This window comes from Octopus bimaculoides, chromosome 9, assembly GCF_046866305.1.
Source record: "Octopus bimaculoides isolate indiv1 chromosome 9, ASM4686630v1, whole genome shotgun sequence".
In the NCBI taxonomy this organism is placed as follows: Eukaryota; Metazoa; Mollusca; class Cephalopoda; order Octopoda; family Octopodidae; genus Octopus; species Octopus bimaculoides.
The window spans coordinates 41,789,343-41,807,865 of record NC_142936.1 but is presented as its reverse complement, the minus strand read 5'-3'; the positions used below and the strand labels follow the sequence as shown (position 1 = coordinate 41,807,865).

Here is an 18,523-nt window from a genome sequence, read left to right as displayed (position 1 = left end):
GTGTGTATTTTTTTTTTTTAAGTGGAAATTTAACGGTGAGTGTGTTAAATTTTAAGGCACGAAAAGAAAATGACTCTCCCCAGACACAACAGTATATATATATATATATATATATATATATATATAATATTAAGGACAAAATCCAAAATTACAGGTAAAAACTCAATTAAAATCAATTTATAAAAAATTAAAATTAAATTGAGCTTTATAGATTAAAATATATATAAAAATATATAGTTTTAGGGAAAAGAACCAAGTTTCAAGAACTCATCGAGGAAAATCCACTATCACATATAGAAGAATTAATAATTAAAAGCACAATAAATGAGTATAATATAAAACAAAGTAAATATCATAAGATAAAGATAATAAAATGACTACACGTGTTTCATAACTAATTTTCAAATAGAAAGGAAATTTAAATCGATTAAAATCAATTAAAATTATCGAAAATAAATTCTATTCAAAAATACAGCTAATCATCAGGTCGTAAATAGAACAATAATTATAATAAATAAATATATATATCAACCAACAATAATACCAAATGAATTTATATAAAATACTTACTTTATAAAGATAGAAAAATTATTAAAAATATCAAAATAATAAACATTCCATAATCATCCCTACATCCATTATAATATATGCTAACATGTATATTATATACAAAAACCAGCTTACATAAATTATTATCGTTTTAAATACAATATATTTATATGTAGGGATGATTATGGAATGTTTATTATTTTGATATTTTTAATAATTTTTCTATCTTTATAAAATAAGTATTTTAAATAAATTCATTTAGTATTATTGTTGGTTGATATATATATTTATATATTATAATTATTGTTCTATTTACGACCTGATGATTAGCTGTATTTTTGAATAGAATTTATTTTCAATAATTTTAATTGATTTTAATCGATTTAAATTTCCTTTCTATTTGAAAATTAGTTATGAAACACGTGCAGTCATTTTATTATCTTTATCTTATGATATTTACTTTGTTTTATAACATACTCATTTATTGTGCTTTTAATTATTAATTTTTCTGTATGTGATAGTGGATTTTCATCAATGAGTTCTTGAAACTTGGTTCTTTTCCCTAAAACTATATATTTATATATATATGTATATATACACACACACACACACATAAGAACATTGTAGTTTGCTTGAAGCATTGAAATATTAAAGAAGGTAAAAAGAGAGAAAGCAAGGCTTCTGACAATGTGGGACGTTTCATATTTCAGGTACAAAAGCCCATCTTCAGAAAAAGAACAACCATGGAAATTTCCAGTCTTGCAGGTCCAGTTAACTTATTCAAATCTCCTAGCATGATGTAAAGCTTTCTATTTTCTCTCTGTTTACCTTCTTCGATATCATCACACACACACACACACATGCCATACATAAAGTGTAGATAAAAAGGGCATATTTATATATGAAGCACATATATAAAATATATACATAGAATATATATATAAAGTATATAAAGTGTAAACATTGACCTGAAGGTGATATTTTCTTTACAGAAATACTTCCAGAAACAACACCCATTGTAAAATTTACAATATGTGGCATTAGTGGCATGGTAATGTTCAAGGTTAAAAGTGACTCCATTTGCAAAGAAATGGCATTTGGGATGAATTTAACAAAGATATCTTGTTCACTGTGACAACCACTTGAACTTGTGAAGTTAGAGATGTCACCATACTGACTCTGGATACCAAAATCGCAAGCCATTAAATTTGGTCCCTTTTGAACTGCAATAAGAAAAAAAAATTATTCATTATATATTTTTCAAACCAGTGCAATGGATGGGCAGAATTGTTAGTATTGGAGAAAATGCCTTGTGGCATTTATTCTGGTCCCTTAAATCCTAAGTTCAAATTCTGTCAAAATCAACTTTACTTTTCATTCCTCCAACATTGATAAAATAAAATACCAGTTACATAGCAATATTGAAACTTCTCTGTTAAATGAAGGATTGAACCAAAGCATCTTTCTCTTTCAGTCTTTTGAGGTTCGGTGGTTGGGGTAGGGTGTCCTCTCTATATACTAATGTCTCAGTGATTAATTATTAATTTTTCTATATGTGATAGTGGATTTTCATCGATGAGTTCTTGAAACTTGGTTATTTTCCCTAAAACTATATATATATATATATATATATATATATATATATATATATATATATATATATATACATATACATACATACATATATATATATATTCTTGTGTCTAGGGAGAGTCATTATGTCAATATAATTAATACACACACTGGTTCAATTTCACTCATTAAATATCTGATTGTTTTGTTTTTGTTCGTTAAAGCTCTTTCATTGCTTCTTGCAACCTTCTCAATGCTGACTATGCAATTCACTAAAGTCATTTTCTTCTATGAGCTATCATATAGAGCATATATATACAATATGTGTTCCACATTAATTCTATGCTTACTGGGTGATTGCAAAGACTGTGTATTGGCTTGTGAACTATTTGTGGTATCATATCAGATTATTTGTTTGAAAATATGATATTACTGTTTGGTACCCCTAATATGTATGATAGTTGTGTAGAAGTATATAGAAATATATTATAGAGTATTTATAGAGTTCTACAATAAATGTATGATAGGTGTATTGAAACATTATAGAGTACTTACGTTCACATTTTGTGGTTTGTTTAGTTTTATGCAAGACAAAACCTTGGTTGCACTGACAATCTCTGGCAAGGTGACTTTTGCCACATGTGCCAGGCCAGCAGTTGTGGTTGAACCAGGAACATGTAGCTGTAAAGTAGATTTAAAACAACAAATTTAATAGGATTTCAGAGCAAAATCAACGAACAAAACAAGACAATTATAATAGGAATATTATTTTCATTATTTCAGATTACTCAGTGAGATGTAATTGTTTTGAATTTATCCAGCATTATCTTGTAGCTTTGAGATTTCAATGATGTGATTGTATATTTTTAGACTGACATTATAGGGTAGATGTGAGAGGCCAGATCTGGCCAATTTGAACATAAAGCAGGTAGAATATTTTGGCTGGATGTGGCCTGTTTGAATGCTAAAGGGTGAAAGGTTAGTACTTGTACTTAGTACTTAGTTGTGTTGTTGGGTTTGCTCAAACCTGTGTGATCCCAGACAGATGAATCTTTGACAATCTCCACATAAAATTATGCCTCACAGAGAGGGTCTTTTTAAAAATTCAGATTTGATTGGGGGCCGAACAACAGGGATCACTCTAAAATATCTAATAGGCTTGAAATCATTAGTACCCTGGTGGTTGTGCTGTATGTAGCCAGTTGTAGTCCAATTTTCAAGAACCAGATCACTGCATTGTACAGTGACATCTGCTTGGTGGCAGTCATTGCGGCAAATGGTCAGTTATAAGAATCATTGACACTATCCTGTCTGTTCTTTTCAAGTGGGGTAGCCAGATGGATCACTTTTTGGTTTTGAAGTCACTGAAGTGAAGCCCAAACAAAACATGGATGACCCACCATGTATTGTGATTTTGGCCACATGTTGTTCCATATAGGTAGATAGTAGGGAAGCAGTTGCTTAATCCAGGTTAATTCTGACTGAGCAGACTTATGATTTAAATGCATTCCAGATGTGACCATCCAATATTTATCCATGTGCAAGGATTTCAGGATGATACTATCCAACATCTTCCTTTTTACAATAGTAGGCTCTGACTGGTTGGAGATGTGGCTGCTACTTCTAGCAGGTCAAGCAACTGCATAGAGGCAATTTTTACACAGAACGTAAAAAGCTGAAAGAAATGTCACAAAGCATTTTGTCTGATACACAAACTATTCTGCCTGCTCATCATCATTATAATAATACTCCCTAGTTTTGGCTAATGGCCAGCAATTTAAGAGGAGGAGGCAAGCTGATGACAATGACTCCAGTACTTGACTTTATTCTATCAACCCTGAAAAGATAAAAAGGCAAAGTGGACCTCGATGGAATTTTGAGCTTAGAATGTAAAAAGGTGGAAGAAAAGCTGCTAAGCATTTTGTCTGAGATACTAATAGTCCTTCCAGGCCATTGCTTAAATAATTGTTTCAAATTTTGGCCCAAGTCTAGATGTCTTAGTGGGAAAGAATTAGTTGATCATACTAACCCCAGTACATGATTGGTATTCGATTTTATTGACCTCAAGAGAATGAAAGGCAAAATCAACCTCTGTGAGTTGTGCACAGAATGTAAACAAATGGAAGAAATACCACTGAATATTTTATCCAACGTACTTATTATTCTACCAGCTAACTACCTTATAATAAAAATAACAACAAAAAAATGATATACTCACGATTGCATTTGAGTGGTCCTTCAGGCCAGGCCATAGAAAATTCTGCTCCTCTCACATTGTACTGTCTACATGTAGAACAAACAGGTCTTTGACTGCTGCTGCAACTCATGGTTTGACAATTCTCAATATAATTTGAACATTCTAGAGACAGGAAAGTAAATATCATGGTAAATTAGAATATATCTTGGATGAGAGAGAGGGAGGGAGAGAGAGATAGAGATGACATAGAGATAGACAGATAGATTGATAGATGGATAGAAAGAGAGGGGGAGAGAGGGAAAGAAAGAGGAGGAAGAAACGTTTTCCAAATCGTACACGTTCTTTGAATATAATTGTCTTCTTAGTTTTCCATTTTTGATACTTGGGCTTGTTAATATATTTGCATGCATGTGTGTGAGGATGATGATAATGATGACGACGATGACAACAACAACGATAATGACGACAGCAACAATAATGATGAAGTTGATGATGACAATAATAAATTATTATGATGTTGATAATGATGACGATGACAATTGATAACAATGAGGATATAGTAGAAAGTGGGTTATACATCTTTAGATTGTATACCTGACTTTCCACTATGTAATTAAAAGAATATAACGGAACGCTGAACTCCAGACTATCAACTTAAACAACACTTTATTTAGGTGGTAAATATATACATCTTTAGTTCTTGTTGTTACAGCTTCTGTGTGTATGAGCATAGTTGTTGGGACGTTGTTCTATAGATGTGAGCGAGCTGTCGAGTGTAAGTCCGAAAGATGTAGAGAGACAGCTTAAATACGTCCATGCTCAATCGCTGGCCAGCGAGAAAGAGAATGAATTGAGCGGGAACGCTTGGTTGTTTAATTCTACGCATGCGTAAGACTACGCATGCGCACGGCGTTACTACAAGGATAATAGCAATATAAACCATGATGATGATGATGACAATAATGATGACGACGTAGCTGATAACGATGATGACAACGAGAACGATCAAAACAGTAACGGTGGCGGTGGTTGTGGTGCTGCTGATGATTATATCAAAGATGATAACGACTTTGATAATGATGACGATGACGACAATAACGAAAATGATGATGGGGATGATGATGATTATGTAACTGACATGGTCTTCATCCTGCAGAAATACGACAACAACTTATACCGAAGAGACGGCACGCAGCATAGGGGAGTGAGTAGGAAAAACTGGCGGAAGCTCAAATAGGAGAAAAGCTCGTCAGTGGTCTACCAACATGCTCAAGTAGAACATAGATGCTCGGTTAATAACAGAGGTTAAGGTATTATCACCACAGAGAACAAAAATGGCACTTTACAGTGTAATACATAGACAAAGGACAAGCATGCACATACCATAAGTGAGGGCCTCACGACATCCTAGTTGTCAGGTAGCTATGAGTAGTCTTTGTCATTTCTTCACCTAGTCCTGTAGCTCCATCAAAGAAACGAGACATGCTTCACAAACGGATCCAAGTACCCTACACACGTTTACCGTCCAGAAATCACTGCAGGTGGCGCAACCTGAGTGCATGTCTGCACACCAGAAGCCACGACATGTCTAAGCCACCGCGTAGAGGATGCTGACAGCAGACTGACTGATGTTGCCCACGTACGCCGACACTGCCCTCTCGTGTTCCAGTTTGAAAGAGATGCCCCTCAACTGTTTCTTCTTCCGCAGCATTGGCTCAAGAGCCAACATTTACAGAAGAAGCAACAACAGGTAGCCCTGACGGAGAGAGTATGCGAAGCGAAACGGTTCCGATAGGTGGCAGTCTACTTTGACTCCCGAGCAGGTTCTGCTGTGTATTGAAGGGATCCAGCCACTGAAAATGGGTCCGAAACCAATTGCTTTCCGGATAGCTTTCAAGTAGCAATGGTCAACTCTTTTGAATGCTTTGCATTGACCCAAATTGATCAGATGCCTACCGAAGCCAGCTTTGGTCCCAGGTCTCTCTATGATGTGTCACATAAGGTGGAGTCTGTCATGGATAGATCTGTAGCGTGACACAAGAAACCAGCGTCATTTTGTACAAGATCTCGCCGGCAGCCATTACCCTGTCTGAGACAAGAGCGAGGTCTCACATACAATCATGTTGCTATGCATGAGACCACAGCGAGACACTTGTGGGCAACATCTATTTAAGCAGGCGTATTAAAGAATTCGAACTCTCTCTCTTTCTCGCTACACTGAGAAAAACTGCGAACTGGCAGCTCACGGTGGATTCTTATCCTGCTCTAACTTTACCCATTATCTCCTGAGATAATGTACCTCACGTGAGTTGAGTGATAGTGCAACTGCGTACTGCCATACAGATGGTCACCGGGAATGAGCCCCATGAATGAGAACTAAGATAAACAACCATTGAATTGCATCTGCTTATAAGCTTCTTCGAGTTCAAGATCCTAAGACTACAGAAAATAATTGTAACGAGAGAAGGTGATACTCTACAGGTATCATGAACCTTCGAGTCCCATTATAAAATGGTGACTCCGATGGAAAAAGGATTTCGGCAGCTGCAAGCTTTATCATGTAGATGGTTCAACCGAACCACAGACTGGTGGTTTTCACTCGCTCCCCAGTGCCATTTTGTACGTGATCTCGCCGGCAGCCATTACCATATCCGAGACAAGAGCAATGTCTCACCTACAACCATGTTGCCATGCGTCAATCGTTTCTCTCATTGGCCTGAAGCCGTTCCAATAGAGGACATTTCCGCTGAGTCAGTTGTCTGTGAAAACGTTCGACCATCCCATTGGAAGCATTCCTTGAAACAGAAAAATCAGGAATGCAATTTATTTCTTCTGGAGAAACTAATATCTAGAATTCCATAAGAATTCCAGTCCTGTTGAGTTGTGTGGTGGACTTCCAGAATGACTAGAACTCTTGCCGGACTTCGATTAACTAGCGCCTTCTTGATTTGAGTATGAGTCAACCTTTTACCCATATAATGGGGTGTAGAGCAGGATTCATGACAGACGAACTGTAGACAGGAATTTCGCTGCGGGCTAGCTAGGAAGTTGGTCAGCAACAAAAAGGGACTTCCAGTCAGTGCCATATTGGGTGAGATCTCGTGGCAGCCATTGCCATCTCCGAGACTAGAGCGAGACCTCACCTGCATCCATTTGCCATGCGCGAGCTCATAACGAGGCTCGCGATTGCAAACTATATAAAAGGAAGAAGAGCCAAGATTTGATCTTTTCTCTTTTCCCTGCGACAGCTTGTAGAGCACATTTCACTGGCTGAGCCTCTAGGCTAGTCCACTTGTTGCATCTCCTGAGGCAATGGCCCGCGTAACGGAGTACGACGAATTCATACCACATGAGATGGCTGCAAAAGTGCAACATACTACACCTTTGTATATATTATAAATAAAACTAATGGAGAACCTGCATTTTGCCTAATACTTCTTTACTCGACTGCTGGAGCCTTAGCAACACGAAGAATAAGAAATTAATGGGAGAAAGGCGATATTCAACCGATATCCAGAACCTTGCTTCCCATTATAAATGTATTCTCGTCTCCACTGGTTTGTTTGTGTATAGCTTAACAAAACTATAGGGAGATCATTATAAAGGTCTGGCTTGTCATTCTTCTGGCTTCTTGCTCGCTAATATCAGCTACGGTCCTATATTATTTTCCTTTATATATGTGTAGCCCTAAGGGCAACACATCTTGAAAGTATTTTTCTGTTTCTGCCGGAGTAGGAAATTAACCCTTCATTAAGCAACAGAACACCTGGTTTTGCTATATCATTTTTGTATTAGAAGATTTTACCTAAATTTTGCATCCGATGCACATTTCACTGGCTAACTGTCTTCTAAAAAGATAAAAAGTTGTTTTTTTTATGTTGCTGTTGTTTTCTACGTTTTTTTTTGACGTTACTACTACTGTTCTCAGTGATATCTGCATTCTTGTTTTCGTTTTCTCTCTTTATTGTTCACGCTGTTGCTGTTGTTATTGTTGTTATCGCTGTTGCTGCTGCGCACATCGTCGTCGTTACTGTTGTTGTTTGCCACTGTCGCTGTTGTTTGTATTTTTGTCGGTGTTTTAGGGTTAGTGTTGGGGAAAAACCCTAACCCGTCCCCCCCCCCAAACACCCTTAAAAAAAAAAAATAAATTCCACACAAACCCTACTTTTCGGCTACGAGGAATACGAATCTGCAGAGAAATTGACAAAAATCGTTGACATTTCTAAATTAACTCCCACCCCCATTTCCTTCATTTTTCACTTTTTTTCAGATTTCTTTTTTTTTCAAAATATGCGAAAAAATACGGAAGATTATGATTCTGAAAAAATTTTCCAAAAATTTTTGTAAAATTTTTTTTTAAAGAATTTTTGGATCTTTTTTAAAACGGGGGCCACATTTTTCATTAACGAAACACTTTGAAACTTGGAACACTGGTAGAATGTGTCATATAAAACATCTTTTTCTCTTAGTCTTCTTTAAAAAAAAAAGAAATCCCTAAGTTATTCCATGTTAAAGTTGTCGTATTTCTGTAATTTCAACCAATCACTGACGTCCATTCAGCCGATATACATTAAGTCCCGACTACATAAACAAACGATTCTGAAACAATTCTATCGGTGATAGGGTTAGGGTTAGGGTAAAACAGCAAATTTAAAAAGAAAAAAGCAAATAAAACGAAGAAAAAAAAAAGAAAATGAAAAAGCAAATAAAACGAAGCTATGGCTTAATCAGTCAAAGGAGTAAATATAAACAACTGAATACTTGTCAGTGATTGGTTGAAATTATCGAAATAAGATAATTTTTTACATGAAATAAATTTGAATACAAAAATATTTTTCTGTTCTATAACACAAAATAGATAAGTATACGAAGTTTGAAAGTCTTTCGGTACCAAAAACACTATGTAAAACATTAATGAAAAATGTGGCCCCCGTTTTAAAAAAGATCCGAATTTTTTTTATCTAAATATGCGGAAAAATACGGACATTATGATTCGGACAAAAATTTCAAAACATTTCTGTACTTACGGTTACGGTTTTAGGGTTAGGGTTTTAAGATTAGTGTTGGGGAAAAAAGTCAAAATTGAAGTTGGTGGGAAAGGAGGTGAGGTGAAAAATTTCAGAATGCCAATTTTTGGTAATTTTCTGGAACCTCCGTACCCGAAAACGGGGATTTTTGGCAAAAAAAAGTTAAAAAATAAACAAATTTGGGAGAAAATGGCGGGTCAGCAACAAGACGAAATTCCATTACTTTGATTCTATAAATTTAGTTCCGCAAGGCAGCGAGCTGGCAGAAACGTTCGTCTGTCTTTACGTTCTGAGTTCAAATTCTGCCAAGGTCAACTTATCCTTTCATCCTTTCGGGGTCGATAAACTAAGTACCAGTTGCGTACTGGGGTCGATCTAAATGACTGGTCCCCTCCCCCAAAATTGTACCTAGAGTAGAAAAGTATAAATTTAGTTTAGCTACAACTTGCCTGCCATTGACGTTATTATGTTCGATGGTCTTGTTTACCATGGGAGTCAAAAGAAGGTCGACAGAATGCTGTTCACAGTTCAGAGCTATTATTTTGTCATATTCTGACATTTCTTTTAATTGGGAAAATAAAGCAAATGCAAAAATGTAAATTAAATTACACTTCAAAAGAGATGTAATTGAACAGAAATGTTACCACTGCGATCCAGACAATGTCAGTAAAATAGATATCACAATATAATTGACTAAACGGGCTTTAAGTATCTGAAATGATTGATAAAATTCTTAAAACTTATGGAGCTTCATGATTCTGTGACTTCCCAATATGATGGCAACAATAATAATGATAATAATAATGGTTTCAAATTTTGCCACAAGGCCAGAAATTTCAAGAGAGTGAGCTAGTCGATTACATCGAACCCAGTGCACAACTGGCACTTATTTTATCGACTACAAAAAGATGAAAGGCAAAGTCAACCCTGACAGAATTTGAACTCAGAATGTAAAGATGAATGAAATGCTGCTAAGCATTTTGCCAGGTGTGCTAATGATTCTGCCAGCATGTTGCCTTAATAATAACAATGATAATAATAATCCTTTCTACTAAAGACACAAGGCTTGAAATTTTGGGAGAGGAGACTAGTTGATTACATCGACTCCATTGACTTAATTTATAGACCCTGAAAGGATGAAAGGCAAAGTTGACCTCGGCAGAATTTGAACTCAGAATGTAGCACAGGGCAAAATACCGCAAAGCCTCTCATTCACCATGCTAACAATTCTGCCACCTTAATAATAATAACAATAATGATGATGATGATGATATGCAGATATGCATGCATACACACACACATATTGTTATTTGCTAACACCTAGAAGGTGCTTTATTCCACTCAACAAAGTGAATGGAGGAACTGATGTCATGAGACGGTATCCAATGTTCATCGGGTGTTTTGACCCCAAACCATAACACACTCCCATTGGTGGGTCAGCAGAAATGGCCAAATCTCTGCTCCTCATCTTCTCTTGGCTTCCAGATTAACTCCTCTCTCTTGCTCCATAACCAATAAGAGGCTCTTTCAGCTGCCTCTCCCATCCTGTACACAGACACCCTTCGCTCCTTTCCTCTTATTCCAATGGCTGTAAGCATCCTCCATACCTATTGGTCAGGGAATCCACTAGAACCAACTTCAACTGGCAAAAGCCATAACTGCCATCCCTTCTCTCTGCAATCCTTCTGAAGGCTCTCATACTTGGTATGCTTCAATTTGTGGGACTGATAACAACTTTCTTCCTACAGGACTGTAAGCTCAATCAAAATAATTTTCTTAGTCTTTTCAGAACCACATCTGGCCTCAGGGTTGTAGGGATGACTTGGGGAAACTGCAGTTTCCCCACCAGGTCCACTTTCATTTCCCATGATTGGGATCTATGTAACAAGCTATATGTCTTTTTTACTGTCCTTACTGGCCTCTCTCCCTCTTTTGCGAACTTAATTAAGGCTGTTGTTTTCCTCTGATGATGATGTTTCTTGAGACTTTTCTGCTCCAAAATGTGAGCAAGTGGTGCAAGTACACTATCATGGCACCACTTGTATCTTCCTTGAGAAAGTGCTATTGTGCTATATTTATATGTGTGTATATACATACATATATATATATATATATATATATATATATATATATATATATATATATATATATATATATATGTATATATATATATATATATATATATATATGTATATATATATATATATATATATATATATATATATATATATATATATATATATATATATATATATATATATATATACATATACATATATATATATATATATATATATATATATATATATATATATATATATATGTTTTTATATTATTAATAATATTCACAGGAAATCAATATTCAAATTTCCGAAAGATATATATTTAATATGACACAGTAATATTTTGAATTATAATTAAATTAAAATTTAAGACATACAAAATATAAATATATATAAAAAATATAAATGTATATAAAAATACATGCATATATAAATGTATATAAAAATGTATGCGTAATTGAGTAAATATTATGAAAGTCTAAAGTTTAAAAAGCATCTTATGATCGTTTCACGGATATTATTGCCTTTATAATGTAATCAATATAGATAAGCATATTGGCAATCTTAAATTTTAATTTAATTATAATTCAAAATATTACTGTGTCATATTAAATATATATCTTTCGGAAATTTGAATATTGATTTCCTGTGAATATTATTAATAATTTTATTTATTTTATTAATAATATAAAAACATATATATATCTATTTGCTCAAAGTAATAGAGCACTTAATATAAGCTCAATAAAATATTCCTTTTGAATATTCTTTATAAATTTTATATATATATATATATATATATATATATATATATATATATATATATATCTGATAGTTTTTTTCCCCTCTTTCTGTCTACCAAATTCCTTTATAAGGCTTTGGTGGTCAACCTGCAGGCTACTGTAGACAACAATTGTTCAAATTTTATAATTGACATTTTTTTTATAGCAATGTATTTTTATTTAACAACATATTTTTTTACAAGAAGAAAAGAAAAAAAAAAAATTAAAAGTATAAAATATTAAATTATTAAGATCCACCCCACCCCTGCCAGAATTACTTCACCTAGGACACAAAGCAAAGGAAAAGTGGAGGGATGGAATTAAGCAACAAAGGATGGCAGGGGAGGGAGTAACAGGTTGTACATTCTAGTCCAAATGGTATGTTCAGCCATGCCTCATAGACATAAATGCAAAGATGTTGCCATGGAGAATGGCCAGTGACACTTGCAACATCCATTCCACCTTGCAGGGCTCATTTCTCAAATGAGTTGCTGTCATCTTGACTTTGCCAAGGAAATCAGCTGTGTGGGGTCCGAGAGCACCTGATGTCTTGACAGGAACGTGTACAAATGATACACAGTGGGACTGAACCTGAGACGATGTGATTGGGAAGCAAGCTTTTTTGACACATGACCATGGTTGTGCTGCACTGTGGATTGAGATTTACTTTATTTTAGTCTTTGGTCAGTAAGTGTTGTTTCCTATTTGCTTCTCTCTAAAAATCAAACAAAATAACCACTATTCCCTTCAAACTTTGCTTTTGTGACCTGGATATCAATATTTTGAAACTGACCTATTTTCCATTACATTTCAGACAGATTCAGCACTGAGTTGTTGAAGTAGAAATATCATTACTCTTTTACTCTTTTACTTGTTTCAGTCATTTGACTGTGGCCATGCTGGAGCACCACCTTTAGTTGAACAAATCGACCCCAGGACTTATTCTTTGGAAGCCTAGTACTTATTCTATTGGTCTCTTTTGCCGAACCGCTAAGTTACAGGGACGTAAACACACCAGCATCGGTTGTCAAGTGATGCTGGGGGGACAAACACAGACACACAAACATACACGCACATACATATATATATATATATGACGGGCTTCTTTCAGTTTCCGTCTACCAAATCCACTCACAAGGCTTTGGTCGGCCTGAGGCTATAGTAGAAGACACTTGCCCAAGGTGCCACACAGTGGGAATGAACCTGGAACTATGTGGTTGGTAAGCAAGCTACTTACCACACAGCCACTCCTGCACCTATATTATATCAAATATTCGGCTTAGTACCACATATTTGATTGTCAGTTGCTTGACCTTAACCACTTAAGCATATCCCTTAATGGCTGACAGAATTGGCATCTCTGATTGTGAGCAGGAGTAGTGAGGGATCATTATAGCCATGTGCTGAGAGGTATTTTTGAGGATTTGAATAACTGTAATAGAAGCAAAGTTTGAAGGAAATATTAGCCATTTTTCATACTTTCTCAGGGCAAGTAAGTAGGAAATAACAGTTTCTATCCAAGGACAAAGACCTTGTTACATAGTGTTATTGAAATCAGAAAGAAAATGTTAAGAGCATTATAATGTAATGAGTACTCACGATTTGGACAACAATATTGTGATGAGTGGCATCCACTCGGATAACATGCTTTTGATGTTTTGGTGTCTGTGATTCCACAGACTGAAGCACATTGCTGTAAGCTGTTTCCATGATCTGTGCAAGAGGCACTTACTTGTCTTCTAGAAATATCTCCACATCTATGTGTGCAGGCAGACCATGAAGTAATTCGTTTAGAAGAACATTTGTTTGGAGATTTACTACGGCCTTTACCCAGCCACCAAGTTTGCACCGGTTGGAGACAGACTAAAACAATTATCATTAGCCATCGAGTGCTATGCATTGTTTATGAGATAAAGAATTCTTTTTTTCACACAATTATTTTCTTCAATTTTTGCGCACAATTCAATTCTTTAATAGTTACTGCACCAAAGTTTGATATTGACAGTCATTCCTTGTTGACTTATCCACTGTAATGGACATTGTGAATATCATTTTGCAAAGTGCTTTGAAACATGCTGAGGAACGCAGCAAAAATCTCATTGGTCAGAGATTAACGTTAACTTGAGCCACTTAAACCTCTTTTAATCAAGGTGGATTAATTCATTTTTGAGAATATCATGAATAATAGTTATCTGAAAAATATTTTGTGTTTTTGTTTTCTTTTTGATTGGAATATAGGTTATCAATATTGTCAACACCCTAACGATTAGTTGCTGTGTATTACTTGTTGTTGTTGTGGTGGTGGTTGGGTAGAGGGTAGAAAAGGAAGATGACGATGATGATGATGGTGATGATGATGATTGTGTGGGGTGGCCAGACAGAGGGTGACGTAGGAATGGATAAGATGTTGGTAGAAGGTGATCAAGAAGTATATGGGGGTAGAGGGTGGCTGTAAAGTAATCTAGTTGGTGGGTAGTGGTTGGTAATAAAAGGTAAAAAGAGGCTCATATAGAGGGTAGGTAGAAAGCAATACAATAGTGGGTGGACAAAGCATAATGTAGTGGGTGGACCGAAGGGTAGAAGGGAGAAAAAAGGTGTTGTAGTGCGTGCGTAGAATTAGGGTGACCACAATGTTGTTAGTAGGTGGAAGGTAGAGAAGTGAATAAATTCCAAGGTAATATCATGTACCCTCAGTTCCAGTGGATATCTGTGGGTTAACCTTGCAACAGATTGGGGTACTGTCTGTACCAGTGGCAGCTTGTGGGCTAACCCAACAAGAAAGTGGAGTACCCTCAGTATCTGTGGCAGCTGATAGGTTTACCCTCAGCAGACTACTTTACCCTCACTTCTAGTGGCTGTTGGTAGCTTAACCCTACAACAGACTGGCATCATCAGTACTAGTGGTAGCTTGGTGAAGTCGTCTTGCAACGGACTAGCTGTGTGGTTAAGAAGCTCATTTCTTATGGACACATGCTGCTTCTTTGGACACATCAGTGACGTGGAGGGTTTGGGACCCACTGGCATGGGCTAAAACCTATTCTGAATAACATACTGCCCAGATTTAGATCCTATTGAACACTCTGTACTGGTGAGATACAACTGGACAACACACTGGAGAGTACAATTCAAACATCACTGGGACAGTTCACTAGAGTAACTTGTGTGACAGTAACTGCCATTTCCATATTTAAGGGACATAATTTTCTTCTACTTGAATCTTGTCACACTTAACTAAAAGCTGGTTCCTTAAAAGCATCCCAGAGTACAGGAGACATCAACATTTAAAGTTGTAATCATATAAAAGAAATAATAAGACATTTTTGCCCAGTGCAAAACATTAAATATATTTGAAGATTTCCCAAGAAATATTTTTCTCAAATTATAACTGCTGCTTATGTATCATAATGAACTACTTGTGAAAGGTCCAGTGAAAAGGCTTACAGTGGATTTTAACTCCTGACCCATAATTTGTCGATCTATTTACCTTATCCACTTGCCCCTATCATTGCTGCCACCACTGAGGCTGCCTTTGTTGTTGCTAAAACCATAGCTACCAGTACAACTGCTGTCTACCCCCAGCCACAGCTGTCACATCTGCTGCCACAACTCCCTCTGCATCTCCCACCACCTCTGTCTTTGTCATCAACGTCACTGTCATCATCATCATCATTATTTAAAGTCCATTTTCTATGCTGGCACAGGCTGGATGGTTTGACAGGAGGTGGCCAGCTGGAGAGCTGCACCAGGCTCCAATTATCTGTTTTGGCATGGTTTCTACGGCTGGATGCCCTTCCTAATACCAGCCATTCTACAGAATGTACTGAGTGCTTTTAACATGGCACCAGCCACAGCACTATTGCATGGCACCAGCATGGGTGCTTTATATCTGGCACCATCATGGGCACTATTTACGTGGCACTGGCACAGGTGCTTTTTACATGCCAGTGGCATGGGTGCTTTTTATGTGACCCTATCTTATCTGTAATTATGTGGCCCTATATTATCTGTAATTATAAAGGACCCTCCCCCCCGCCATGGTCATGAATGACCATGGGATTGCACCTAGGAAGTTACTTTCTGTGGCACAAGTCCAGGCAAGGTTGTTTATGGAAGACCAGCAGTTGCCCTTGCCTGCCAGCCTCCTCTCTCCACGTCACCGACGTTATCCAAGACGAAAGCAAAGGTTGATACAGCTTGGCACCAGAGACATTGCAACTAATTTCTACAGCTGAGTGAACTGGACCAACGTGAAATAAAGTGACTTGCTCAAGAACCCAACACACAGCTTGGTCTGGGAATTGAATTCACTACCTCATGATTGTGAGCCTGATGCTGAGCGCAGTTTATATTTTTGATACTTTATGGAGACTTATTGTAGATTACTGATAAGGCTTTGGTCACCCTAAGGGCTATAGTAGACAACAATTGTTGAAGTTGTCACACAGTGGGAATGAACCTGAAACCATGTGATTGGGAAGCAAGCTTTTTAGACACACAGCCACATCTGTGTGTTTAAATAATAATAAACTTATTACTGAAATTAGGAAGAGAATATTAATAGTGTTATAAAGTAGTGAGTACTTATGGTTTGGACAATGATATTGTGATGAGTGACATCCTGGTGGATGCCACTCAGGATTGAAAGATCGACTGCTATAAAAACCTCCTTGAGGAATCTGAAGATGCAGGCTGGAAAACAGAGCATTTTCCAATCGAAGTTGGATGTAGAGGATTTGTTGGACACAGTGTGAGGTGACTGTTGTTGTTGCTAGGCCTAACTCATCATAGAACAAATACCACTATGAGTGACATCCAGACTACAGTGGAGAAGGCGAGCCGCTAGATTTGGTTAAAAAAGAGACAATGTGCAAGAAAGAATATTGAGCGAAAGCTAATAACCAGTTGATCTATTAAGCAGGGCTTCATTTCAATGAGGATGGGTGGTTTGCACAATGATGCTACAGAGAGGAAGGCCCCAAAATGGCACACATTCTCTCCAATGACATCATAAACTTGCTAGCATCTGGTATGCGGAGCTTTCAACCTGTAGCACTTGTACTTGCAAGTTGTTTGCAATATATATATTGTATCTTCAAGTAGTTAGCAAACGATATAAAAAAAAAAAATATTAAACAGTAAGTACTCACGATTTGGACAACAATATTGTGATGAGTGGCATCCACTCGGATAACATGGCTTTGATGTTCTGGTGTCTGTGATTCCACAGTAGTAAGCACATATCTGTAAGTTGTTTTTAATAAATGAGCATTGGGCAATTACCTGTCTTTTAGAGATATCACTGCATCTATGTCTGCAGGCAGACCATGGAGTTATTTTTTTGGTAATACATATATTCCACCATGTTGTCTGCACTGGTTGGAAACAGTATAAAACAATTATCGTTGACCATAGAATGTTATGCATTCTTTATGAAATAACGAATTCGTTTTGGCCAAATTCGTTTGTACAATTTAATTCTTTAAGTAGTTACTTTGAAATCAAAAGTCATTCCTTGTTGACTTAGCCTCTGCAATGGACAGAGTCACGAGTTTTTCGCAGACTGCTTAGAAATACGACAAGGAATGTTGTGAAAATTTCGTTGGTCAGGAATTAACAGTTGCTTGAGCCACTAAAGCTTTTTTAATCATAGGGGACCAGTATATTTTGGACAATATCCTGATTAATAGTTCTTTGAAAGATATTTTGTTGTGTTAAGATTCAAGAAATTTATGTTATCAATGTTATCAACATTTCTTTGATTTTTATTACTTCTTGTTATTGCTGGGGTGTTGGTTGAGTAGAGGGTAGAAATGGGTGAAGATGACGACGATGATGATGATGTGTGAGTGTGGGTGTATGGATAGAGGGTGATGCATGGGTGGGTAAGAGAGTAAGGGAGGGGTAAGGTATAGATAGATGGTGCTGTAGAAGTGAATGGCGATCACAATCTAGCTAGTAGGTGGAAGGTAATGCAGAGAATGCATTTCAGGGTGATGTGGTGTACCCTCAGTACCAGTGGAAACTAGTGGGTTAACCCATCAATAGGCTAGGGTACCCTCAACACCACTGGCAGCTAGTGGGTTAACCTATCAACAAACTGAAGTATTATCAGTACGTATGGCAGCTAGTGAATCTACCCTATTACTTGTGGCTTAACCCTGCAACAGACTGGTACATCATCAGTACCAGTGGTATCTTGTAAATGAACTGGCTGTGTACCTGAGAAGCTTATTTTTCCAATCATGTCACACTTTGGGCAAGTGTCTTCTATTATAACCCTAAGCTGACCAAAATTTTGGGAGTGAATTTGGTAGATGGAAACAAAAAACCCAT

At 36.5% G+C, this 18,523-nt stretch overlaps 1 protein-coding gene across 2 annotated transcripts in view; it reads right to left on the bottom strand.

Annotated features, from left to right (window-relative positions):
- The window catches only part of LOC106872661 (uncharacterized), a 75,364-nt gene extending 57,640 nt beyond the window's left edge, over positions 1-17,724 (bottom strand). The window contains exons 1-4 of one of the 2 annotated variants that reach the window (XM_089357454.1): positions 17,338-17,724; positions 4,340-4,480; positions 2,677-2,802; positions 1,518-1,772 (exon numbers count right to left, since the gene is read on the bottom strand). In XM_089357454.1, coding sequence (XP_089213580.1) covers positions 1,518-1,772; positions 2,677-2,802; positions 4,340-4,480; positions 17,338-17,614 — 799 coding nt within the window. In that variant the 5' untranslated portion in view covers positions 17,615-17,724. Of the gene's footprint in view, positions 1-1,517; positions 1,773-2,676; positions 2,803-4,339; positions 4,481-13,789; positions 14,319-17,337 lie in introns of those variants that run through there. The other variant, XM_014919724.3, reaches the window with a different exon arrangement.
- Positions 17,725-18,523: the final 799 nt, after the last annotated feature.